General features: G+C 51.9%; 10 protein-coding genes across 10 annotated transcripts; 5 read left to right on the forward strand and 5 right to left on the reverse strand.

Moving 5' to 3' along the window:
• Positions 1 to 72: 72 nt before the first annotated feature.
• K460DRAFT_269970 (mitochondrial co-chaperone-like protein GrpE) lies at positions 73 to 831 on the forward strand (the record flags this gene model as incomplete). Its single annotated transcript, XM_040927613.1, has 2 exons — positions 73 to 318; positions 397 to 831. The coding sequence occupies 2 exons, from the start codon at positions 73 to 75 to the stop codon at positions 829 to 831; spliced, it is 681 nt and encodes a 226-aa protein (XP_040794481.1).
• Positions 832 to 1182: 351 nt separating this feature from the next.
• Positions 1183 to 2682, reverse strand: K460DRAFT_43873 (insert subdomain of RNA polymerase alpha subunit). The gene is made up of 3 exons (XM_040938425.1): positions 2476 to 2682; positions 1839 to 2404; positions 1183 to 1785 (listed from the first exon to the last, which is right to left on the reverse strand). Exons 1-3 carry the CDS (start codon positions 2521 to 2523, stop codon positions 1395 to 1397), a joined length of 1005 nt encoding a protein of 334 aa, XP_040794482.1. The 5' UTR covers positions 2524 to 2682; the 3' UTR covers positions 1183 to 1394.
• Positions 2683 to 3962: 1280 nt separating this feature from the next.
• K460DRAFT_299457 (Calcipressin-domain-containing protein) lies at positions 3963 to 5192 on the forward strand. The gene is made up of 2 exons (XM_040929798.1): positions 3963 to 4209; positions 4262 to 5192. The coding sequence occupies exons 1-2, from the start codon at positions 4078 to 4080 to the stop codon at positions 4919 to 4921; spliced, it is 792 nt and encodes a 263-aa protein (XP_040794483.1). The 5' UTR covers positions 3963 to 4077; the 3' UTR covers positions 4922 to 5192.
• Positions 5193 to 5497: 305 nt separating this feature from the next.
• Positions 5498 to 6530, forward strand: K460DRAFT_362691 (ribosomal protein S6e). Its single transcript, XM_040932687.1, has 3 exons — positions 5498 to 5969; positions 6084 to 6251; positions 6302 to 6530. The coding sequence occupies exons 1-3, from the start codon at positions 5514 to 5516 to the stop codon at positions 6395 to 6397; spliced, it is 720 nt and encodes a 239-aa protein (XP_040794484.1). The 5' UTR covers positions 5498 to 5513; the 3' UTR covers positions 6398 to 6530.
• Positions 6531 to 6657: 127 nt separating this feature from the next.
• K460DRAFT_299465 (meiosis-specific APC/C activator protein AMA1) lies at positions 6658 to 9678 on the reverse strand (the record flags this gene model as incomplete). The annotated part of the gene is made up of 2 exons (XM_040929799.1): positions 6658 to 8164; positions 8328 to 9678. The coding sequence occupies 2 exons, from the start codon at positions 9676 to 9678 to the stop codon at positions 6813 to 6815; spliced, it is 2703 nt and encodes a 900-aa protein (XP_040794485.1). The 3' UTR covers positions 6658 to 6812.
• A 337-nt stretch (positions 9679 to 10015) lies between these two features.
• On the forward strand, positions 10016 to 11642 carry K460DRAFT_362695 (protein prenylyltransferase). The gene is made up of 4 exons (XM_040932688.1): positions 10016 to 10043; positions 10097 to 10207; positions 10261 to 11505; positions 11557 to 11642. The coding sequence occupies exons 1-3, from the start codon at positions 10035 to 10037 to the stop codon at positions 11221 to 11223; spliced, it is 1083 nt and encodes a 360-aa protein (XP_040794486.1). The 5' UTR covers positions 10016 to 10034; the 3' UTR covers positions 11224 to 11505; positions 11557 to 11642.
• K460DRAFT_401923 (uncharacterized protein) lies at positions 11248 to 11679 on the reverse strand (the record flags this gene model as incomplete). Its single annotated transcript, XM_040936478.1, has 2 exons — positions 11248 to 11506; positions 11558 to 11679. The coding sequence occupies 2 exons, from the start codon at positions 11677 to 11679 to the stop codon at positions 11248 to 11250; spliced, it is 381 nt and encodes a 126-aa protein (XP_040794487.1).
• Positions 11680 to 11862: 183 nt separating this feature from the next.
• K460DRAFT_362697 (uncharacterized protein) lies at positions 11863 to 18846 on the forward strand (the record flags this gene model as incomplete). Its single annotated transcript, XM_040932689.1, has 1 exon — positions 11863 to 18846. One exon carries the CDS (start codon positions 11866 to 11868, stop codon positions 18643 to 18645), a length of 6780 nt encoding a protein of 2259 aa, XP_040794488.1. The 3' UTR covers positions 18646 to 18846.
• A 79-nt stretch (positions 18847 to 18925) lies between these two features.
• On the reverse strand, positions 18926 to 19916 carry K460DRAFT_362698 (uncharacterized protein). The gene has a single exon (XM_040932690.1). It carries the CDS (start codon positions 19857 to 19859, stop codon positions 19113 to 19115), a length of 747 nt encoding a protein of 248 aa, XP_040794489.1. The 5' UTR covers positions 19860 to 19916; the 3' UTR covers positions 18926 to 19112.
• A 156-nt stretch (positions 19917 to 20072) lies between these two features.
• K460DRAFT_325314 (phosphoglycerate mutase-like protein) lies at positions 20073 to 22295 on the reverse strand. Its single transcript, XM_040930587.1, has 5 exons — positions 21629 to 22295; positions 21529 to 21574; positions 21386 to 21481; positions 20586 to 21237; positions 20073 to 20533 (listed from the first exon to the last, which is right to left on the reverse strand). The coding sequence occupies exons 1-5, from the start codon at positions 22001 to 22003 to the stop codon at positions 20164 to 20166; spliced, it is 1539 nt and encodes a 512-aa protein (XP_040794490.1). The 5' UTR covers positions 22004 to 22295; the 3' UTR covers positions 20073 to 20163.
• Positions 22296 to 22318: the final 23 nt, after the last annotated feature.

Raw genomic sequence — 22318 nt, forward strand, 5'->3', positions numbered from 1 at the left:
AGACACACCTGCACTTTCGCCTCGCAGTCATCTCCACCATCCATTTCTTCTCGTCATACCACACATATCACAATGCTCCAAAGAACAATCCTCCGCGCCTCACGACAGGCCGCTCGCCGAACACCGGCCTTTGCGCCTCTGAGACAGCAACTTCTTGTCACGCGGACAGCTGCCACACCCGCCGTCCGGTGGTACTCGGACGCCCCACCAGCCAAGGAAGGTGAGGCTGCTGAGAAGAAGGAGGATGCACCAAGCAATGAGGTGACGCAGTTGAAGGAGCAGGTAGAGAAGAAGGACAAGGAGATTGTTGAGTTGAAGGTACGTCTATATAGTTACTTCTACTCCTCGATTGATGGAGAATGCATGGTGTAGCACACTGCTGACGACATCGATTAGGATAAATACCTCCGCTCAATAGCCGACTTCCGCAATCTCCAAGAGCGCACAAAACGTGAAATCCAAGGCGCAAAGGACTTCGCCATCCAGCGCTTCGCCCGCGACCTGGTCGAGTCCGTCGACAACCTCGATCGTGCTTTGGGCACCGTCCCACCTGAAAAGTTGAACGGCGACAACCAGGATCTCCTTGCGCTACATGACGGCATCAAAATGACGGATACCATTCTCATCAACACCCTCAAGAAGCATGGCCTAGAGCGATTTGATCCGTCTGCAGAGGGCCTCAAGTTCGACCCCAACATCCATGAGGCCGTCTTCCAGGCGCCGCAGCCCGACAAGGAGGATGGCAGCTGCTTCCATACGCAGCAGAAGGGCTTCAGGCTGAACGGAAGGGTGTTGAGGCCGGCTAAGGTTGGCGTTGTGAAAAACGCATAAACCCCATCCACCACCTTTGGACGCATTCTGTCGTTCCTCAATCTTCGTTCTCGGATGATATCCAGCCTCGACCTCTGTCCTCTTCGTTGGCATCTTCGACTTTCATCGCATCTGTAAGAGTATCTCGGTTTTGGCACCATGTTGGTTGGTCACATTTCAACACGATACATTGGGCATGACGGCGTTCTTGTGTACAACTTTGGTACACCATCTCTAAACGTGTATATGTATATTCCCCTCTCACGCATCTGAAAAAGCTAGGTGGCTGTTTCAAAAGCTGCTACTGTATATTGTAATACTAGACCTGGCGGGGTGTTAAAAGCCCATAGTGGCTATGACGAACTAGAGACGCAATGGCAATACTGCTTGCGTCATATCCCTCCTGATTTCTGCTCGAATTGGAATGTGACGAACGCCTGTGTTTTTGGAACCCAAGCTCTGGGTGCGTACATTTTGTTCGAGATTGCTCTAGTATCGATCTGTGACGCCACTCCTTTTGAACGCCAAACCATGCAATGTTTTTACAATCGATGAATCTCCATAAGATCCCAACGTCATCTCACCTACCAACTCTGTTGTCCATAGGGCGTAGCTCCGAACGGCGTCGTCCCACCCTGGGCCGCAGCACCACCCCACTGACTCGCACCACCATAACCCCCCGCAGGCGTATATCCACCATCAGCACCACCATAGCCAGCGCCGTTTAGTGTCGGACTCTGCGCGCCGACAAAGTCTACACCGTCAGGTCCTCCTGCGCCGCCTGTGAGCTCATGAATGATGCCAGCGAGCTTTTGTTGAAGGACGTTGATGCCTTTGGTGACGATTTGGTCGGGATCGAGGCCGCCGACGGTTTCGACGTCATAGAAGAAGCGGGTCGGTACTGCGCTGTAGTTGAAAGGTTCATCGGGGTTCTGAGGACCACCGTCGAGATTTATGCGCTCTTCGTCCTTGGGCCTAGAAGTAGGTCAGTATCACCGCTGAGGCCTGACAAGAGCCAAAAGACATACCACTCCTTCTCTGGGTCCTCCTCAAACCAGTAGTCCAGATGATGTAGCTTATTGGCCGGATCATACTCGAACCCTATGGCTGCAGAAGGCGCCCACTTCGCATGTTCCTTCGCAATGCCCTTCTTCGCAATGCACCGCATGTGTATCGCCTGTCCTCTTCTTAACTTCACAATGCAACTACCCGTGCCCGCTTCATCTGTGATAACCGGCCGTCCCACTTCATCATTCGGTCTATTGCTCTCAATCACTAGGTCGCGCGCATAAACCTTCATGATCTCATTGCCCGTGCATTTCGCATTTAGCGTGAGTATCACGGAGCAGTTATCGCAATAACCTTCGCAGTCGCAGTCCCGCGAGTACAGCAGATCGTCGACGCCTCGGGAAGACAGCGGCACTAGGCCGAGACGGTGGCATACGAATTCATCGGCAAGGACCGAGGTGTTGTCGAGGACTTCTACGACGTCGATGGCGAGCGTGGGAATCTCGGCCAGCATCACCCGCCGCAGCGAGTTTGCGGTCTCGAGATTGAAATTCTGGACGATGAAGTTGGCGCGTTGGTTGTCGGCCTAGTCAACATGGCTTATGTTAGTCTTTCCTGGCCTTGAGCTTCTGGGTAGTAACAAAGCGGGCGGTGTACCTGGAGGAAGCGCACGTTGATTGCGCCGCCTTCTGGGTCGTAATCCATCGCGTATTAGGCCCGTGAGCACGTGGGTTGAGCAGTCGTAAGTTGTTGAGGAGAGTCGAGGGATCAAGGCGACTGCGGTGGGAGGCGAAGTGCGACGTGTTGGTGAGTGTGTGGGGTGGTGCTGGTCATAAGGTTGACCCACAGATTCTTTGAAGTGCCCAGGTGAAAGAGCGTGCTCAAACTCACCCCCGAGATCCACTAGCCAGATGTGGGCAAGTCCCTTTGCGCCACATATGCCACACTCGACTCGACCGACCGTGATTGTTCCCACGAAGGGTATAAGTACGCCCCAGAAACTATCTAGTAAGCTATAGGTGTAATGCAAGAGCGGATGTATTTGCGATTGCGTTGCGGCTTCCAGATGGGTGCGCTGCATAGTGATCCCATAGTCAACCATGTATCAAGTCTCAACATTTCGCCCTCAGATGATAATTATGATCCTACGACGTGGTCAACATGATATTAGAGGACTTCCTTGTAAGAGACCTTGTATTCCTTGAAGCAGGAAAGTTTCATAAGATGAGATATAGTGGTCACCTCGGCAAAGGTCCATATTGATCATACTACACGTACCGATAGTGATTGGAGTCACTTCCCAATGCAAGACAACTTGTGCAGAGCCGGAGGTACAACCTTGGAATGTAGTTACACCTACACTCTTTTAAGTTACCACCTAGGACCATGTGACAACTAGTCTAGTCGTCAGCCAAGCCCTTGCACCAAGCCTTCATCCATATTAGGCAATCCAATTGCACCGAGCCCAAAGGAGGACCATGTAGTGCATCTCCTGACAACGTCTTTGCGGAGCAGCGGATATGGAGATGGGCCAGAGTGCCTATGGCTATGTCAGTGGGTGAGCTGATCGAAGTAGGCGATTTCACTTGCTGCATCGCAGGAGCAAACACGGCACATGCGAGTAAGTTAGTGGATATGAGACAGAAGACTGTGAATCCCACAGTATCGAAACTTGTCCAGTCAACCTGCCCAGTCGGACAACAACATAAGGGTCTCCATAGCGTGTAATGCCGTAGGTCGTGACAGGGATGAGGTAGCGACTAACACGAGGCTTGATAACTCCTCAAGCAATGGAACATGCGAGACCCGGACCAATACTCATTTCTCGAGGCTGAGCTGCGCACCAGTCAACAGTTGGTCATTCATCAGCGAGGCGTAGACAGCCTCCGCTTGACTGCGGATCGTGACTTCGTCAGTCAGTCCAGTTGTTGACGCGTTCCGCGACGTCCGGAGACCCCCAAGAGCACCATGCGTCGATAGGGGAAAGGGGGGCAGTGCAATCAGTGCCCAGATGTCCAGAAGTCGCACGAAGGGTAGGGAGATATGAGACTGCACGCGGTTGGTGAGACTAGAAGTCGAGGCTTGGCGTTGAGGCGGAGCAATGCTCGCAGCGCTGGTTGCGGAAGCTGGAACGAACTACGCCGACGGAAGGCGACTTTGATATAAGACAGTCTCTTGTTTACCCTTCACTCACAATAGTTACTCACAAGACAGAAGTACTTAACTTAACTGCGCGAATACTCATATATCATCGCAAACATGCAGGCAACGTTACCATCACCGCAACGCTCGCGAGCGTCATCAGGAACCAAATCGCCACTTTCTCTCGACCTTTCAGATCTGCCACCGCTGGTTGAGCCGTCGCCGCCCTCAAATACTCTCATAATTACCGTACGTACCTTCTTCGAGATATTTCGAGCGACAAAGCTAACAGGCTCTATAGAATCTCCTTGCACCCGAAATCTTCCAGTTCGACACCCTCACCGAGATTCGCGAAACGATAGACAAACATGCAAAGGTCCACACATGGGCTCCGCTCAAGTCCTTCCGCCGCATCGTAGTCTCCTTTTTCGACGTTGAATCTGCGATACAGATACGGCAGACTCTTGATGGCGAGCAACTTATGGGCTATCGCATCCGCGTCTACTTCGGCATGAACACACCACTGAACCCGTCAGACCAGCACCTGGCGCTTCCAAAGTCAGACAGGTTGTTCTTTATCTCGCCACCGCCGTCGCCCCCCATGGGCTGGGAAATGAAGGAGGAGGGAGCGCCTAATAAGCTTGTGCACGCCGAGGATCTTGCAGCAGCGCTGGCGCGGCTACATGCGCATTCTCACCATGACGCATCGTCACCTATCGATGACCACGGCGGCAGTCCGATCACTAGGCGGCGCAACGGCAGCACCACAGTAGTTTATCACCCTGAAGACCACGGGGACGCACTCAGCCTTCCGGCAATATCAGTAGAAGATACAACAGAGACCCCGGAGCCACTGACTCCGATCGATGCAATGGAGGGTATTGAGGGGCCAATTTCGTCGCAGAAGGCGCAGGGCAAGAATGTCAGCACTGCAAGGCCACCGGTCGAGTTGATGCACTAGGCCGCCTTGTCGTACTTGTTTTCTTTTTTGCGTCTATATCACCAAAAGCATCATACATTCAAATTCAGGGCATGGTATGGCGTTAGGGTTTACTGGTCTTGGCAAAGGTCGCCGTTGAGTGGCTGGAGTACTCTATGGCTGGTAGGGTGGCATCGTTGGTAGTCTCCTTGGCTGCAACCTTGCTTGTTAGTTGCCGTCTCGTGTGATATCCCACTTAGCAGAATGAATATGTTCAATTATCCAAATGTCCAGATCAACCTCGATTATTGCTATCCACAGCGCCAGTCGCATCTTTACATGACCTCAAATCATCTTAAATCAGACTTTGGAGGACCGTCTTGCACGGGATTGTTGTAGAATTAGTCCACAACACACTTATTAAACTTGGACCTGGAATAATCATTCGAGATGGCTAGCCCTGGCGGATTAGTCGCGCTAGCACGTGATGGTTGCCAAGTTCCGGCCAAATGTTTGCCCGCACACATCTTGCAATTAAGCGAACCGAAAACACTTCGAGCGTCCGGTCGACTACACACGACAATCTACTAACGTTGCAGCTTCACTCCGCCATCGAGACGCCGCCGCAGTCAAGATGAAGCTCAACATCTCCTACCCCAACAATGGCACCCAGAAGCTGATCGAGATCGAAGATGAGCGCAAGCTCCGCGTCTTCATGGACCGCCGCATGGGCCAGGAAGTTCCTGGTGACAGCGTCGGCGACGAGTTCAAGGGCTACATCTTCAGGATCACCGGCGGCAACGACAAGCAGGGTTTCCCCATGAAGCAGGGTGTTATGCACCCTACTCGTGTGCGACTTCTCCTCGCTGACGGCCACTCCTGCTACCGCCCCCGTCGTACCGGTGAGCGCAAGAGGAAGTCCGTTCGTGGCTGCATCGTCGGCATGGACCTCTCTGTCCTTGCTCTGAGCATCGTCAAGAAGGGTGACGACGAGGTCCCTGGCCTTACCGACACCGTCCACCCCAAGCGCCTCGGTCCCAAGCGTGCCACCAAGATCCGCCGCTTCTTCGGTCTCAGCAAGGAAGATGATGTGAGTTTTCTCATAGCTTCTTCGCCAATCCTGCTCTTTTGCAATGGATTGAGTCTGATGACCCCTCAATATCTATTATTTGCAAAGGTTTGGTTCTAATATGCAATGCTCTAGGTTCGCAAGTTTGTCATCCGCCGTGAGGTTACCTCCAAGAAGGAGGGCGCAAAGCCCTACACCAAGGCCCCCAAGATCCAGCGTCTGGTTACTCCTCAGCGTCTCCAGCACAAGCGCCACAGGATCGCACTCAAGCGCCGCCGCGCGGAGGCTTCCAAGGATGCTGCCGTACGTTTGCCATACCCAAACACAATTGTCGCATGCTAATAACATGATAGAACGAGTATGCCCAGATCCTCTCGAAGCGCATCGGCGAGGCCAAGGCCGCTCACGACGAGGCCAGGAAGAGGAGGGCTTCTTCCATGAGGCATTAGAAGATTATCATGAACGCATGATTGGGTCGTGAAATGATTACATTGGCGTCGGCACGAAAACACGGTGTGGGCTCCTGTAACTGAATGAAAACTTCGGGATTCTAGGCATAGGCGCTTCTCATACCACGGCTGCTCGGAGCAGTTGTCTCTCAATAAAACAATTGCATCACTTCACGACCTCGCTCCGCTGTTGACAATCGCCGACCATGTTTTGTGAACCATCATATATCTTTACGTATTCCTACAGGCTTACATCGAAGCAGCGCGGACACTATTACGCACTCAGACTGACGGCCATGGTTAAGCACCCGACTCGAGCAACTATCTGCGCTTCCCAAAGTGGCTCACTACCACCAGACAGCAATGCCCATATTCAGAATTGACGAGAACTGCTGGTAATCTAACAATGACCGCTTCATCTAATCACAGTACCCACCCTCTGAATACCATGCAGTCCCTCAAGAATATCACTGCCTCCTAACAACCCCGCTGTTTCACTGCCCAGCAAGCCCCCTGAGCCCACACTGCCACGCCTATCGCTCCAAATCTCATGGAATCTGATTGCCATGTCACTGGCTGCAACGACAATGCAGCCTTCCTCGACACCCCGTCTAGACCACACACCATCCTCACCTCTTGCTCTCCCACCATCTCGACTTTCACTTGACTGCGGGCCAGTCGTTGGACCACCCGGGTATGCAACAGCACACAGCGCACGACTTTCATCCCACCATGGCACAGCAACCACTTGTTCGCAGCTCGGCCACGCAAATACAGCGACACGATACGGATGGTCGGGCTGTGCAAAGCCAAACGTTGCCGCTATTTCACGTCTAGTCTGAGACCAAACGAGGCTAGTGACCTGAGCAGCGCAGTCGATACTCGCGAGACACGTGCCGGACCGAGTGTGATAGAAGTGAATGCATCGATCATTTGAACCACCGCCGATGGCGATGAGTCCGCGCTGCCATGGACAGAAAGCCATGGCCTTAACGGCTGCATTGAGAGTCCACTTGTGTTTCGCTGCAGTATGTGACAGATGAAGGACCGGGCTGGAACGATTGGTGACAGTGTAGATCGACTCACCACCTGATCCATCGCGAATGTCCAGGATCGCCGAGGTGCTTTCGTTAGTGTTGTTGGGCTGGAGTACTTTCTTCGTTTCGAATAAGAAACAGTTGTTATCATTACCTCCGCTTGCGAACAGATGACCGTCCATTGACCATGCAAGTCCACAGATCTGTTGGGTATGAATTTTCAAGCGAGCAAGTAGTGTCATAGCTCCATTCCAGCCAAACAGCGCACTTTGTGTCTCTGAAGGCCACTCGATGCTGTAGAAGTAGATGTGTCCTACTTCATCCCCAATGATTAACTCCTCCGTTGGCACATTCATAGCTCGGTCCCGGAGCGAAGGGCGCTGGGCAGTGGTTGGCCTCCAGGAGACGCATGACACTGGATTCGGCTGGGTAGCATCGAAGCGCGGTTCTGGATCAAATGGGCTCCAAAGTGAGATGCGGCCGTCCGCTCGCCCTACTGCGAGGATCGCCTGACCACCTTGGGTGGAGGAGAAGTCTAAAGAGGCGACGTGTTGGACATCTACAGTACCATCTGGCGGGTCCGAGTTGAGGGACCCCGGAGTACTCACACCATTTCGCTCTGACCAGATGTGAACAAAGTTTCCTAGCCCTACCGCGAGGCACTTTGCAGTGTGAGAGTAAGCGAGCAAGGTGCAGTAATAGTCGTCTCGTAATTGAGGAGCATCAAGTACTGTAGGCCAAGTCAACGTCGGTAGATGCTAGCGCATTATAGGAACGTATCTGAATGGTAAGATTGGCACAGGTCTTCGTAAGCTTTGTTGTACTCGACGAGGCGCTAGAGCGGTCTGTCAGCAATGATGTGGGGCCAAATCTAAGAAATCAAGCAGTCAAACATGAATTAAGCCCGTCTTTAGTCCAAGCCCCATCACGCCAAACGTGCTGTGCCTGTGATGACATTCCAACGTTGTTCGCTTGGTAGAGAGTAGCAGGTTTCGAATGTTGCAAGATGCGGTCGGTCTGATCAACATTGAGCGCTAGTGCAAGACGCCGTTCGTACGCTTCAAGCTCCGCCTCTGGATCTGCTCGATTGAGGAAAGCGGACTTGTAGAGAGGCGCGTTCGTTCCACGGCCGAGCATACCGCCTCTACCTGTTGAGACTCCCACTACGGTATCGCTCACGGCAGACGGCCCTCCGACATTCCAAACGGCGCCAGCGCTGACCTGGCGGACGCTTAAAGGGGGAGGGCTGCGTCGGGAATTGGCGTTCCTTCGACTCGTACTAGGTCTTTCTATGATCATGGAGTGGGCTTGCCTCAGTCCGCGTAGCTCATCGTTCAAGCGTCCACTTCTACGTAGGCGGCGACTGAACACATCTGCAGCCAAACGGCCACCGCGGTATGCAATCTGTTCAGTTTCTAGACGTTCTGTAGGCTTGTTTAGTTCGAAACTTTCTCGAGTAACAGCAGGTGGACGACGACATGAGATGAAGCGATCTGGCGTGCTCTGGCGTGGTGACGACAGCAGACCCTCGCGTGTCTCCCATTGACTTGGCCTCAAAGGATAGCTGGCACGGCGGAGGGGAAGCCGGCGGAGCTTGTTTGTTGAGGACCTTTCCTCGGCAGATGGGTTGGTACGAGTCGGGGATGGGGATAGTAGACTTTCGTTATCTGTGGTGACCGTATCTGAAAGGGTTGCTGTGGACGATGATCTGGAGGTAAGTTCGCCAACTAGACTTTCCGAAAAGCTGCGATAGTCCTGTCTGCTTCCTTTCGACAATGGCCCAGTGCGAGGTGAATTAGATCTGCCGGCTATAGCTGAGGGACTGAGAACTTCTTCACCGAAAACACTGCTGGTATCAAACAAAGAACGACTGCATAAGCGAGTGAGCGTGGGTGACCGACACGAAATATATCGATCAGATCTTTGGGATGCATCTCGTTTTATGGGCGAATCATTGTCTGAATGCGGGGTGAGAGCGCAGGGAGTTGTAAGTAGCTCTGCAATGGAAAGCGCTCCAAAGCGAGAGATGAGTTTAGACTTGGTAGGAGATGACGGAGGAGTGAGAAAAGGACTATCTGCGCCATTGTCGATGTCTCGAAAGAATAAACAGCTGCGAATTTTGCGAGGCGACCCTGGGGTCCTAGGGGAAAGCCAGCCTTCGGTGCTGATGGTTTTGGTAGGAGACAAGGGTGGCGTGATGTAGCCGCAATTGGTCGAAGATGCTTCGTTATCAATATCGTTCATGTTGAATGTCTTCTGAGAAGCGCAGGATGGAGCTCGACGACCAAGCTGTGAGCTCAGCACATGTCAAGTGGGGCAATGGCTAGCTGCCTCGACGAGAGCAGAGGAAGCGCGGCGATAGGAGCCTGTACCGAGCGCCTGCTGTCGCGTTAGTATTGCTGCTGGGTTAGTATAGCAATGATGGTTATGTCGTTCATAGGATAATGCGAGGCATAGGATAGATGCAGCGTGTGTCGACAGTGACGTTCATAGAGGGGTGACGTCGGGGGAAGGAGCTCAACGCGTAGTGGGGCAATGTTTCTCCGAGGCTACGATTTGGGGAAGCTACGAACCTACACGAAACTTATACAGGTCAACCAATGGCAAGCGTAGGTTACTATGAGAAAGACGCATAACTTGGATTATGCGCTGACAGCTCTAGCATGGTATATCGCGCGGCTCGGGGCCCCTCGTACGCTCGGAGGAGGCGCGACAGAAGGAGCTCCAGCAAATCGACGAGTACAAGAACTTGGCAGATTTGGTGAACACCAAGGTACACGAAGCTAGTTTTTTAAGTAGTGAGTGTACTGACGCTCCTCTTTTCAGATCGCGGAAAAGCACTACACTATCGAGGTCCTTGGACTGGTCACGAAGCTTCTGAACGAGAACCCCGAGTACTACACAATATGGAACCACCGAAGACGTGTATTAGCATCCCTGGTTTCAGCAGAGACTTTGGAGCAAACGCCCGACGAGCTCCTACAGGGCGATTTGCAGCTCACCTTTGCGCTATTGCGCAAGTTCCCCAAGTGCTACTGGATATGGAACCACAGAAACTGGCTACTTCGCGAAGGAGAGGCTTTGATGGGTGCTGAGGCGGCACATAAGCTGTGGTCAGGCGAGCTACAGTTGATAAACAAGATGCTTCATGCGGACAGTCGGAACTTCCACGCGTGGGGTTACCGGCGATTCGTGGTCTCGCAGCTCGAGCGCTTCACACCCACGGTCGCTGAATCTGCAGCCCACGGCACATCCAAGGGACTCGCAGAATCCGAATTTGAATACACAACCAGGATGATCAAGACCAACCTCTCCAACTTCTCCGCCTGGCACAACCGAAGCCAGCTTATTCCCCAGATCCTCCGTGAGCGCAACGCAGACCCGAAAGAGCGCCGCTCTTTCCTCGACTCCGAGCTATCCCTCATTTGTGAAGCCATAAACACCGACCCCTTCGACCAATCCATCTGGTTCTATCACCAATATCTGCTCTCCATTTTATCTGCATCATGTCCAACACACCAACTCATAGTTCAAGATCTGACCAACGGCGAGCGGCAGAAATACTACGAACATGAGATGGAGTATATTAGGGAGATATTGGAGGACGAGGCGGACTGCAAGTGGATATACGAGGCGCTGCTCGGGCTTGCGGAGGCATCTCTGGAAGTCGATGCAGGGACCGGCTCGTTTACGACGAAAGATATGAGGGCATGGTTGAATGAGTTGAAGCGTCTGGATCCTTTGCGACGCGGGAGGTGGGATGATCTAGAGAGGAGGCTGAGTCTTTGATAGCAAACAAGTCATGCAACACCATCATGGCTTTCCTTTCACTTCTTCAATGTTGTTCTTCGCCGGCGCAGGTCCAATTTTCGCATCCTTGTTCCAAGCCCAAAGTCCAAGTCGTGACGACCATGAGGATGCAGATGTGTCCGATGCTCTAACGTCCTCTTTTCTTGCGGCTAGCTGTTCGGGCGCGGGTGCGGGCACGGCGCTCGAAGCCATAGGTGAAGGACCGGCACTGTTTAACGAAGATACAGTAATGGCTTCTTTAGGAGAAGTAGCGGCAATTTCCCTAGCACTAGATGTAAGTGAAAGCCAAGTGAAGGCAGCAACTTGTGCGTACTGTTTGTATTCTTCTTCCAACTTCTTCCTCCTTTGTTCCTTGAACTCCCCATCAAAAGTAGCAACACCAATGGAAACCCCCGCAATCGCCGCCAGCGCAATCGGAAGAATACGTCCTGTCATTTCGCGAAGTTGAGTGGATGACGAGCCCAATCTTGCGGGCAAAAGTTGTGGCGTTATTGCTCGCGCTAGCTGCGGAGCACGGGTAGACGCGTTGGGGCTAATTCACTAAGTATGGACCACACAACCAAGACTCAGAATCCCACCCCGCCACTTTCGAACCGCACACGAACATGCAGACCGGGCCCAATGTCGAGATGGAGGCAAAAAGGATTTGTTTTGGACTCGGATGAAGAAGAAGAGGATTCGCTTGAAAGCCAGGGTCCGAGGCAAGATGGAGTGTTGAATGGACGCGTCGAACGCGTCGATGATGGCGCTGGGTGGGAAGGTGGCTGTAAAAATGTCGAGGATGAGGCTCAGGACCGTAGCAGAATTGATGGATGCAGGGGCGAGACTCCAGAAGATGCAGCAAAGCAAGAAGATCAGGAAATTATCAGCACTCCGCCGACGAAACGCATTCCACCAAAGCGTCCCACGCCGTCTCCTTTCACGCCTGCTCCTACGCACGATACCGGGCGAGAGCCAACAGAGAGTCCTGATCCGCTCCAAAGCTCGCCATTGCCGAAGACACAACGCAATAGATTGCCCCCATCTTCACAACTGTTTAAACTGCCTATCTTTCAACAAGGCTCTCCATTGCTAGATTCGCAACGGGACGACAATGTTGCCATATCGTCACAAATCCTCGGAAGTTCGACGCTGCCGCCACGTCCACTCATGACGAGCACTGTAGGAAAGACAACAAACGCCTCCATGATCCTCGGCGAATTTGGTATCGCACCACTGTCAGACGATTCTGGGGATGAATCCCTATCAGATCCACCTTCCGACATGGAATCGCCTCCAGACGCCTTCATCACGCCGCATCGACGGACTGCAGTTCAAGTAGTCATACCATCTTCGACAGCATTACAAAGACAAATTGCGGAGCAGGAGATGAGACGCGACTTTCGTCAGCGGAAGCCTATCCAGCTTCACCCTTACGCATTAGAGAGTGAACTATATCGGAGAGAGGTCCAAAGCAGAGGTTTGAAGCCCGTACCTAGGGACAAGTCCTCACAGCGTCAATCACGGCATGACCTGGAAACGCAAGAGAAAGAATTCGATCCGAACATGAGCCCTTCGAGTAGTCCGGCGGAACCCGAAATCGCAGTCTCCACACCAGTCATTCAAAAGCTAAGAAAAGATACACGTAAAGGAAGTTCGGCTTGTCACCCTCCTTCGGATCCAGTGAGACGTGTTGCTTCCACTCAACTTCACCTTCCCAATGCGGCAAAGAGAAGGAAGCTCAACTTTCCCTTAACACAAGTCACTACGATGCCGACGAACATATTTGGAGATGACGCACTGCAACGCGACATTTGGTCGATCCCCCCAAATTCACCTCCTTATTCGAGTAGCCCTCCATTGAACGGAAACGGTTCAGCTCGCCGACTAGGGAAGCACGTCGTGACGACTCCTGTTCCAAATTTACCAACTCCGTCCACCTCATCCGTTGTAGAGGAGCCTCAACCATTGCCAGAGTCTGATTCGGAACCCATTCCCCATGGCGTCCAACGCTCTGGTGGTGAATTGCGTCGGCCAACGAGAACAGTGACCATCGAAGACTCACCTTCAGCTGCTGATTCATCTAGTGAACCAGAGCAGAGCGATAAAGAATTGAGAAAGGTGGGCAGGAAGATAAAAGGTGTACTACCGGCATCGTGGTTGCGGTTCGACAGGAAGGCACAAGAACGGCGCAAAACTCAGGAGCGTGAACGAGAACGGGCACGTTTAAACGCTGCATACTCTCCTGAGCCAACCGGGCCTCAGCGCGGGATTGCCCAGAGAGTCACACAGCGTACTGCTCACTCGCGAAGAGCATCCGCATCTGGTACACCATCAAACGACTTTATACTCATATCCGATGGGCCTGATGATGAGCCCAGCGTCTCTACGCTTCGTCCAGTCCTAAATATGCAAGATTCTATAGAAGATGCATTTGTAGTAGCCGAAATGCTCGATAGCCGATATGCTGATGACGACATGTCGGATATGGAGGATGATCGACTAACCCTTGCCACGCTTGGCGGGGCTGGATCGAAGCGAAAGAAACAGACAAAGCTCACTGATGCTTTTGCAAAGTCGAAACGAGTGAAATCCTCGGACGGCATTGCAAGGGATGTGGGCAATGGAAAGCGGTCGTATAGTGGTCCTTCGGGAAGAAGAAAGCACAACAGCTCAAGGCACGCCCGAAGGACTCCACCACCGGCTTTGAGCATCGTGGACGTAGACCTTTCGCACTCAAAGCGAAGTAGCAATGTACCGCTGTTTCTTAGGATCGCAAAACGACAAGCATTTCGAAGATCCGACTTGGCTCGTCAAAACCCAAACGACAAGCAGATACGATTGCACAACGCTTGCGACACGGAGGACGCCAATCTCACTCTTCAGCAATGGCGTCAGGGAACGCTGAAACCTACGGCGAACGCGGGAATGCAACAACGCTCTGCCAAACGAAGTCCATTAGTAGACAAGGTCAACAATCAGCAGCGCACACAAAGACGGCTGACTACTGAGGCCGACTCTTCGAAAGGCTTTGATGCAAGGTCGGGCTCTGGAACCGAGATCTCGCGTCCTGGCCGACGTAGGGATCTCCCACCTGGTCTTCATATATTTCAACGTTCTTCCACCCAGACAATGAGATCCTCACAGCGACGAAAAAAGACTGCAACCTCTGGGGCAGCACCAGAGTATTCAGCGAGACGTAGTGGTCTACTTGCGTTTAGAACTGCGCAGCTGGAGGGTGACGAAAAAGACTTCGGGCGTGGCCATAAAAAGATCGCCTTCGAAAAGGGCCTACACCGTGTTGATCAGCAATTCGGTGTCCCACTGCCTCACGACCAGTCTCATAACAACCCCGTGCTTGCGCGTTTTCTGGCCGATAAAGATGCGGTTCTACCGCCGCTTCCTTCGGCGCAAGACATAGGAGAGCGTCCAGTAGAGAACCCTACTAAACTAGCACATCCAACCAGAAGGCGCCTGAGTCGCAAAACCCGGGCGCATCGGGTTGATGTTGACGCACGAGAGTATCGACAGCCGAGTGAACCCGCAATCCAAGAGATACTGAAAGCTGTAGCAGTTCAAAATATCGAGGCGAAATCCGAAATGGATATGCCTGTGCTCCAAGGCCTTGGTCCCTATGGTACGCGATATCCTATCACATTCGACGTGCACTCGCTCGTATCCGAAACCTATTTCCACTGCTCAACGTTCATCGGCTCAGAAGATTTCCGGCGAGCTTTGTGCATTGGCACGTCAGATAGCCGAGACTTGGACGAACCGGCTGGCTACTGTGCTATCACTCATGATACGCAGTCAATCAGATGTGGGCCTTGGAACGATGAGACCTTTTCTGGTATACAGAATCTTATGCAGGAAATATGGGCGCCTTTAGAAGACCAGCCAAAAGATACGCGCATGGGCTCCACCCCACGCGAAGAAGTCCTGGTGCATTCAGCTAGCTTTATACGGTCACTAACTACCTACGTCTCCTCTCACCTCAGCTTTCTCGACTCCATAGACCGTACGGACTTCGTGTCGAAGACATTTCAGCTGGTGCAAACCCTATTCGACCGACTGATTTTGGCATACTCTACAATGGGTGAACAAGGCTTAAGCTCAAGTGCTCTGCGAAACAGCGTTCGTGCTATGTCCTACCTGATGGTCTTCAGTGTACAGATCCACCGAATAGCTCAACACCAAAATATCGAAAAGAGCCGTCAGACCGAGGTTTCGAACGTAGTCAAGAGTATATCAAAAATCTTAGTCGGACATCTAGTACGACATGGAGCGGCGGAACTAAGCGGGTTTCTAGAGAACAATGAGCGACATGCCGTGCGAGTCAACGGTGTTCAAGAGACCGACGTAATCGCCGAGAGTATTGTCATTTGCATGCATATCTTAGAGAACATTGCACTCCCTGGTTGGGGATTCTGGGATATCGTTAGCCAAGAGCTTTCTTTACCAGTAGCAAAGGCCACGCATATCCAAACCTTCGAGTCGACGTGGGCCACAGTATTTACCTTCCTCCCATTCATCGAAGTTGACATATCTGGAATCCCCAACAAGGACGGACGATCATCATTCAAGGGAGATAACTGGAGTTGGATCAGGGATCTTCTCAAACGTCTTTTTCAACTGTACCCAGGTACCTACAGAGACCACAACACCTCGCTCAACGAATATGTGCGTGCCAACTTGGCAAGATGCCACAGACTCATCAGTCATTGGCATTGGAAGCGGCCAGAGCAGATGCTCAATACTGTCTTTGACTACTTTGGCAAGAATGGACTCCGACCGCTCCGACGTGAGGCAAGCACTGGTTCTGTGTCTTTCCTCGAAAACCTTGCGACGGAACAGAATTTGACCCTGGAGCCAAATGAGAACTCCTTCCACGTGGCTTTGAAAAGTCTCGCATTAGGCCTCCGAGGTATGAGGGACGTATACGAAGAGAAGAAGATTCGTAGTTTCGTGTTTCGCACTATTCCCAACCACGGTCGTACCTATCCGAACGACCAACCCCTCGATGAAGAGAGCCTAACAGCACTCCGCAATCACCATGATCTTCTCTCTACCCTCTATTGGGCTGCACCTCCACCTTGCCGGCCAAAACTGGATCATGTTCGACATCTTGTCAACCACCAAAACTCCCATCGCGAAGCATGTAGACTCAATGTACGCGCCTGGGCTAATCTTACAACCTTCCAATTGTCAACAGAGGAGCCGCCTACGTCCGCGCAGCCTTTCGCGCTATGGCACAAGGACATAATGCTTCAGACACTGAGGCAATATAGGTTAGCGAAGAGTGAAGCCGACGACTTCTTGAAGTCGGGCGTTTTAGATGGGACGACAGATGTTTCTGCAATCATGGTTCGACAGACGATGCAAAAGAATCAGGAACAAGTAATTGCGACGCTGCGAGACTGTATTGCAGGTATGAGAAAGGCCATACAGCACGCCAAAAACCAGATGACGCTGGAGACATTTCTCCGAGACTCTGAGGTTGTCCACCTGCTTGAGCTCCCGCATCTCGAGGATCAACGTCTTGTCAGTGTGATCAGAGACACCCTGCTACTTCTTCAAGAATATACAACGTGCCAGAAGCTCCTCACAAATAAAGATGTGAGCCAACAAACAAGCGAGGAAAGTCAGGATTATGGCGAATTCCCGGACCCGGATGAGTTAGAGGACATCAGCCAATCGCCTTCTGGTGACGCAACGAAGCCATCGAGGCTCGATTTTGTTCAAGCCTCTCTTTGGCATTTGCTTTCCAACGCATTTGGTGCGGAAAGCTCGCCAGACGAAAACCTCCTGATGGATTGCGTTGACACATGGGTTCGCATCGCCAAAGGTCAGATTACATCAGGCCTGAGGTGCTGGTCATATTACATAGACTCTTTCAGTCATGTGTCATGGCAACAACTGCGTCAAACGGAACAAACACGTAAATTCGGCCCATACTTCATGGCTGCCTTGATCGAATGCGACGCCACTGCTTACGAGGAACATCGTCACGAGTTCATATCGGCTATGGTCTTATGCTTAGTGGACCGTGAGTCCATGCTTAGGTTCCAGGATCGTCTGCTACATGCTATTGTGCGTACCGACCATGGTCATCCACTCCTGAAGAACCTTCCATTTTTCTGCGATCAGCAGAATGGCGAATGGGACATCACTGCTGAGACTATTCGCTCCCGACGTCTTGCTCTCATCTCTAGCATCCTGTCCAATATGCGGGATGACGTACAAACCACTTCTCTCACTGAGCACGCACGCGCTGCCGAAGTGAAAAGACTATACGCAGCATTGCTCAAGGACTTCATGATGTCCATGAAGCATAACTATCAACAACTTCGACAGGGCAACACAGTGACTGGAGCGTACGTTGAGTTTGTGCAAAAGATTGTCCAGTTCTTGAAGCAGTACACCGGTGACATCTGCCCTGTGCTACCATTCTTCACGGACTCGGTCGCATTCCCACTACCAGCAGCAGACCCTACATACGTTGTAGGCCGCTTGTGTGGATACGCGCCCAAAGTGAGCGATGCAGGAACTGCGAAGCAACTGTCGGTCTTCATTCAGACTGTAGCGCAGCAAGCGGCAGCCGACAACCAGCAATTGTATCTCGTGAATCAGCTCACCACCGCTCTTTGCGCGGACGAAGCACCGCCTGCTGACCGGGCAGCCCTGCGATCTGTGCTCCTGAAAGGCATTTTCCCCGCATATCTTGAGGAGGCTTTCTCGTCGAGCACTGCCTTTGTCATCGCTAGGCCGATACTACAATCCCTGCCATCGGTCTTCGATACGATGGTTTTCGATTTGCGAATCACTCAGCCAACCAGCCTATCATCGGTCGTGGAATCCATCGCAGCCATCACACACGCCTTTATCCGAGGCACCGAGCATCTGAAACATGACCCTTCATCCTTCCAGCAACCACAAGTTCTCTCTGGCCTGAGGCTTATGTTAGAGGTATGGCTCTCTCAGCTCCCGCTACTAGAATATATCTGGGGCCGAACCATGGCTTCCACATGTGCCAGCAAACCTGCATTAGTTGTGTATATGGAGGAGCTCAGTGTTTTTATGGCTGAGATGCTGCACAATATGGTACCCCATTCAATTCCATTTTATAGCGGTGATTCTCATGCACTGCTGTCTGAGAAGCAACATGTTGAGCTCCTGGCATTTTGCAGGAGGGGGCTGGAGGAGGGTCTGAAGGCCAATTGGAGTGAGAGTCGGGGCGCTATCTGGTTTGGTCAGGGCCATACGAGAAGAGAGGTTGTATTCGACATTGGGAGTGTGGAGGAAGAGAGGGCAAAATTAATTGCTGTTATTGAGGAGTTTCATACAGCTTTGAATGGGATATATGGAAATGAGCAGTATCGCCTTAAGGAAAGGGAGGACTTGAGGAACGATTTTTTTGTTTAACGCTTCGCATTTAGCGGCATGGACGGAGCATAGGGGGTTTTGTTTTACATTAGATGCTGTTGATTCGAAGTTCTTAAAAGAACATTATGCTGCGCTGTTTAACCAGCAGCATGTCCCACCTCTTACGTAGCTTATTCTATGCGTTAGTCATAGTGGTGCGATTCATTTCGCTCATCTGTTCTACCCAATCTCAAGTAGCAAAACATAATAATAATAATTTGTGATTAACCTCTTTCATATCCAGAATCGTTAGCTTGAAACTTATTATGTCTTTGTCTTACAGCCTCGATGAAGTATGGGATTCAGTATCTGTTATGTATGTCTTGATTGCTTGAAGTCGTTTTTGCACACTAAAGTACAGAGCAAATCTTATGAACATGAAGTCTAATGAGACTGCAGCACGCTTGAAATTCATCAAATGAGCTTCGACAAACCATAATGAGGACCGCGAATGTGTTGAGATTTTCTCAAAGCATCGTCTTAGCAGCATGATACCCTGCCGCCCAATGCCACAGCCTCGCGTCTACTATTTTGCCCTCCTGATCATATTCCACGAGCCTGTCGTACAGCTCTTCCAGCGGCACAACCACCCGCTCAATGAATTCACCATCATCCAGCACCTGCTCCGGCTCCTTGTCGTCCTCTTTAAGATTGACTTCGACTGTTGCCAGTTGCATATTTGCAGTACTCAATCCCGGATCACTAACGATCGTCGGGCTAATGAACTTCAATTTCCCTTTATAGCCCGTCTCCTCATGTAGCTCCCTCACACTTGCATCGCTCGGCGACTCTCCCTCGTCAACTAGACCGGCAGGCAATTCTACGCATACAGCGTCAATAGGTGGGCGGTATTGCAAGATTATGATGGTGGAGGGTGGGCGAGAGGGGTGTCGGATGATCGTGTTGATTGCAACAGCGTCGACACCTGATTTACCGCGCGTCTTGCGCGAGGCTGCTTCCCAGACACGAGGTTTGCCTGTTTGGTCGTGCCAGGAGATCTTTTGAAATTCTACCCATTTCGCTTCGTTGGGAGGGAGCTCTTCGACTTTGACGATCTTGGGGGACTGTGGCATGTTGTAGGCTGCGCCGAGGCGGGGTTGGATGTGAAAGGCGCGGGCCGCGGCTGACAAGCGGATTCTAATCGAGGATCGATTACTGAATTTGATTAGGACAAGTGAGCGCTTGGTGAAGGCGAAGAGTGGATTCCTGTACATCGACAAGACTGTGTTTGTATTTGAGGGAGGCTACAAATGTAGCGATCACACAGCCTGACGTCGACGACTAGAAGCTGTTTAGAGCTGGGGCCACTTCCCCCGCGTCGCGTGCCATTAGCCCGTTTACGCACCATCGCGACTTCACGTGCTCTAAGAGGCCATTACAAAGGGAGGGCCCATGTGCTCAAACAAGGCTCACGTAGTATTTAAAAAAGGTCATCTCATTTCCCCTAGCCATATTATATAGGCTACATCGTAGCTGTTTGAGGGGGGTAGGCTTCACCCAGACATCCCCGAAACATCCTCACTGATGCAGGAAAGTGATCCTGCCAGCTGCATTTTCATCCAGCCCACACAGCTCTCTGAAGTCACCCACTTCCTCTCCCTTCTTCTTTGTCCTAGCTGCAAATTGCGCCAGGGGACAGCTGTTTCCAGGTCCGTTGTCGCAGCCTGGTACCGCGGTGATACCATCATTGATGTTGAGTCTGACGAACTTTCCTGGCGAGCTGGTCTGATTGCAGTTGAGTAGCTCGAAGATGACACGGCCGCCCATGGGAGACACTTGCGACTTGCGCCATTTGCGCGAGTGTGGGATGTGATTGATGGGTAAGTGTTCAACGTCGTTGATGACATCGAGGGCTGTAATCATCGGGGCTATGTCGCCATCGTGAACGCTGTCTAATCTCAGTTTCTTCATTGTTTTGTACGTGTGGAAACCGGACTTACAAGCTGAAGAAAAGAGGCCCTGCTCCGGGCCCTTCGAGCAAGAGATTGGTCGTCGCGTTCAGCCACAGCCACCCCATGCTTGCAGCGTACTTCTGACCTGGCCCGGCACGATAGTAGTGGAGCAAGTCACGTGCATACTCGAAGCTGAGAAACTCGTCCTGCGTGAAGACATCACACCAATCGCTCCGCCCGCGTACAGTCGTCTCGAAGCCACACATCTCCTGCATGGCATAAATCTCTTGATCATTAAAGTCCATGGTTGTTTGCTCAAGCAAGCGCTCGCGGATGGCACTGAGGTAGGTAGCTCGATACTCACCCATCAAACGATAACCCTTTCTTTGGCCTTCATCTTCGTCTCTCTTGTTGGCCAAGCATGTCCGACCTGGTGTCAGGGTATCCGCACCGAGCGAGAAGTGCTCCGATATGACTTCAAGGGCCGCCGTATTCGAATCTTGGTAGTCAATGCCGAAGAATCCAAGGGCAAAGTACTTCGCTGTCTCAATGACGCGATTGGAGTCGCTGGCCCAGAATGTAGTGGTGCGATCCGGTTGAAGATGCTTATACCGGGTGCGTAGACGAACGCCAGTGGTAAAGGAGCCTAGAGTGCCAGAGAAGGGACCAGTGCTCGTCAACTGTTCAAGGCTTGAGTCATCTTTCAGTGTATGATTAGTAACGCGCCTCGAGATATTTATAGGAGATGCAGCGATTGATGGATAGAGAGAAGAGGAACGAAGAGGAGCGAAGAGAGCCGCATTAGATGGAAGTGGTACTTTTGTGCTATGTATAGAGAGAGAATTTACCTGTCCAAAAGAGTTGCCAGCGGTTGAAGAAAGCAAGATTGCCTGTAAATGTCTTGCCGCTCTGCTTCATGCGTTCCACGACCGCTCTCTGGCCTACTCACCGTAAGCCGTTATAGTTGATTGGTAAGAGTACTATAACCCACTGTCGCCAGCTCTTCTCGTAGGATATCGCTCAGCATGTCTAGACATCTTCGAGGACATCAGCACTTGACCACTTCAGTTCATCAGGTGGCCATCACCCACCATGTGCACCTGCTCGATCTCGCAGCCTTCAGGGACTACAATGCCTCCATCGACAACGTCTATGACCTTCTCGACCCACGGTCCGTTACCACCGAGATGGTACAATATGTTCCATCGCTCGGTGATAGCCCCTGCGCCCATATGCCCTTCGTGAATGCCGTCACTCCGCTCTGGATGCCACCAGCTGCTCCAGCTCGAGTGATGAGGTTTGCCGGCACATTCATATCCGAAGTATCCGGAGTGGAGCCTTTCGGCATTGGCAGGGTATGTCGCTGCACATAGCGAGGTACGTAGCGACGGAGAGGTTCGATAGAGTGTGTATAGTATCGCTATCAAGCCGATGAAGAGGGACGCCTTGCTCCATGCCGAGAGCATCGCGAACTTGGTGTTGGTAACGGGTAGGGGAAGCTAGAGCGACTACAGATAAACTTCGAAGGCATTGTATAAGCAGTCGTTCGGCGGCAAGAAAGCGGAGGGCGGTGTGAGCAAACTACAAACACGACTTCTTTCTGCCAAGACTCTTCAAATCATGCTTCGCGCTTGTGGATGCGCAATCTTCAGCTTGTACCATCCGCCGGTTGCTATGAGGATACGCGTGAAAACCGGACCATAATCTTTTTCCGAAATACATGTATCCGTGGACGCTCGTCTGTCGAACATTATGACACTACGCGGGGAACCGCGGAGAGT

This window comes from Cucurbitaria berberidis, assembly GCF_010015615.1.
Source record: "Cucurbitaria berberidis CBS 394.84 unplaced genomic scaffold K460scaffold_1, whole genome shotgun sequence".
Classification (NCBI taxonomy): Eukaryota; Fungi; Ascomycota; class Dothideomycetes; order Pleosporales; family Cucurbitariaceae; genus Cucurbitaria; species Cucurbitaria berberidis.

Coding starts and splice junctions, on each gene's coding strand:
- K460DRAFT_43873 (XM_040938425.1), bottom strand. CDS start 2,523: ATGGATTACGACCCAGAAGGCGGCGCAATCAACGTGCGCTTCCTCCAG. Junction 2,405..2,475: donor TCAACGTGCGCTTCCTCCAG/GTACACCGCCCG, acceptor CATGTTGACTAG/GCCGACAACCAACGCGCCAA. Junction 1,786..1,838: donor GAGGACCCAGAGAAGGAGTG/GTATGTCTTTTG, acceptor ACCTACTTCTAG/GCCCAAGGACGAAGAGCGCA.
- K460DRAFT_299457 (XM_040929798.1), top strand. CDS start 4,078: ATGCAGGCAACGTTACCATCACCGCAACGCTCGCGAGCGTCATCAGGA. Junction 4,210..4,261: donor CAAATACTCTCATAATTACC/GTACGTACCTTC, acceptor CAGGCTCTATAG/AATCTCCTTGCACCCGAAAT.
- K460DRAFT_362691 (XM_040932687.1), top strand. CDS start 5,514: ATGAAGCTCAACATCTCCTACCCCAACAATGGCACCCAGAAGCTGATC. Junction 5,970..6,083: donor GTCTCAGCAAGGAAGATGAT/GTGAGTTTTCTC, acceptor GCAATGCTCTAG/GTTCGCAAGTTTGTCATCCG. Junction 6,252..6,301: donor AGGCTTCCAAGGATGCTGCC/GTACGTTTGCCA, acceptor ATAACATGATAG/AACGAGTATGCCCAGATCCT.
- K460DRAFT_362695 (XM_040932688.1), top strand. Junction 10,208..10,260: donor CAGATTTGGTGAACACCAAG/GTACACGAAGCT, acceptor TCCTCTTTTCAG/ATCGCGGAAAAGCACTACAC.
- K460DRAFT_362698 (XM_040932690.1), bottom strand. CDS start 19,859: ATGTACAGGAATCCACTCTTCGCCTTCACCAAGCGCTCACTTGTCCTA.
- K460DRAFT_325314 (XM_040930587.1), bottom strand. CDS start 22,003: ATGCTCTCGGCATGGAGCAAGGCGTCCCTCTTCATCGGCTTGATAGCG. Junction 21,575..21,628: donor AGATCGAGCAGGTGCACATG/GTGGGTGATGGC, acceptor ATGTCCTCGAAG/ATGTCTAGACATGCTGAGCG. Junction 20,534..20,585: donor GGGCCTCTTTTCTTCAGCTT/GTAAGTCCGGTT, acceptor GAGATTAGACAG/CGTTCACGATGGCGACATAG.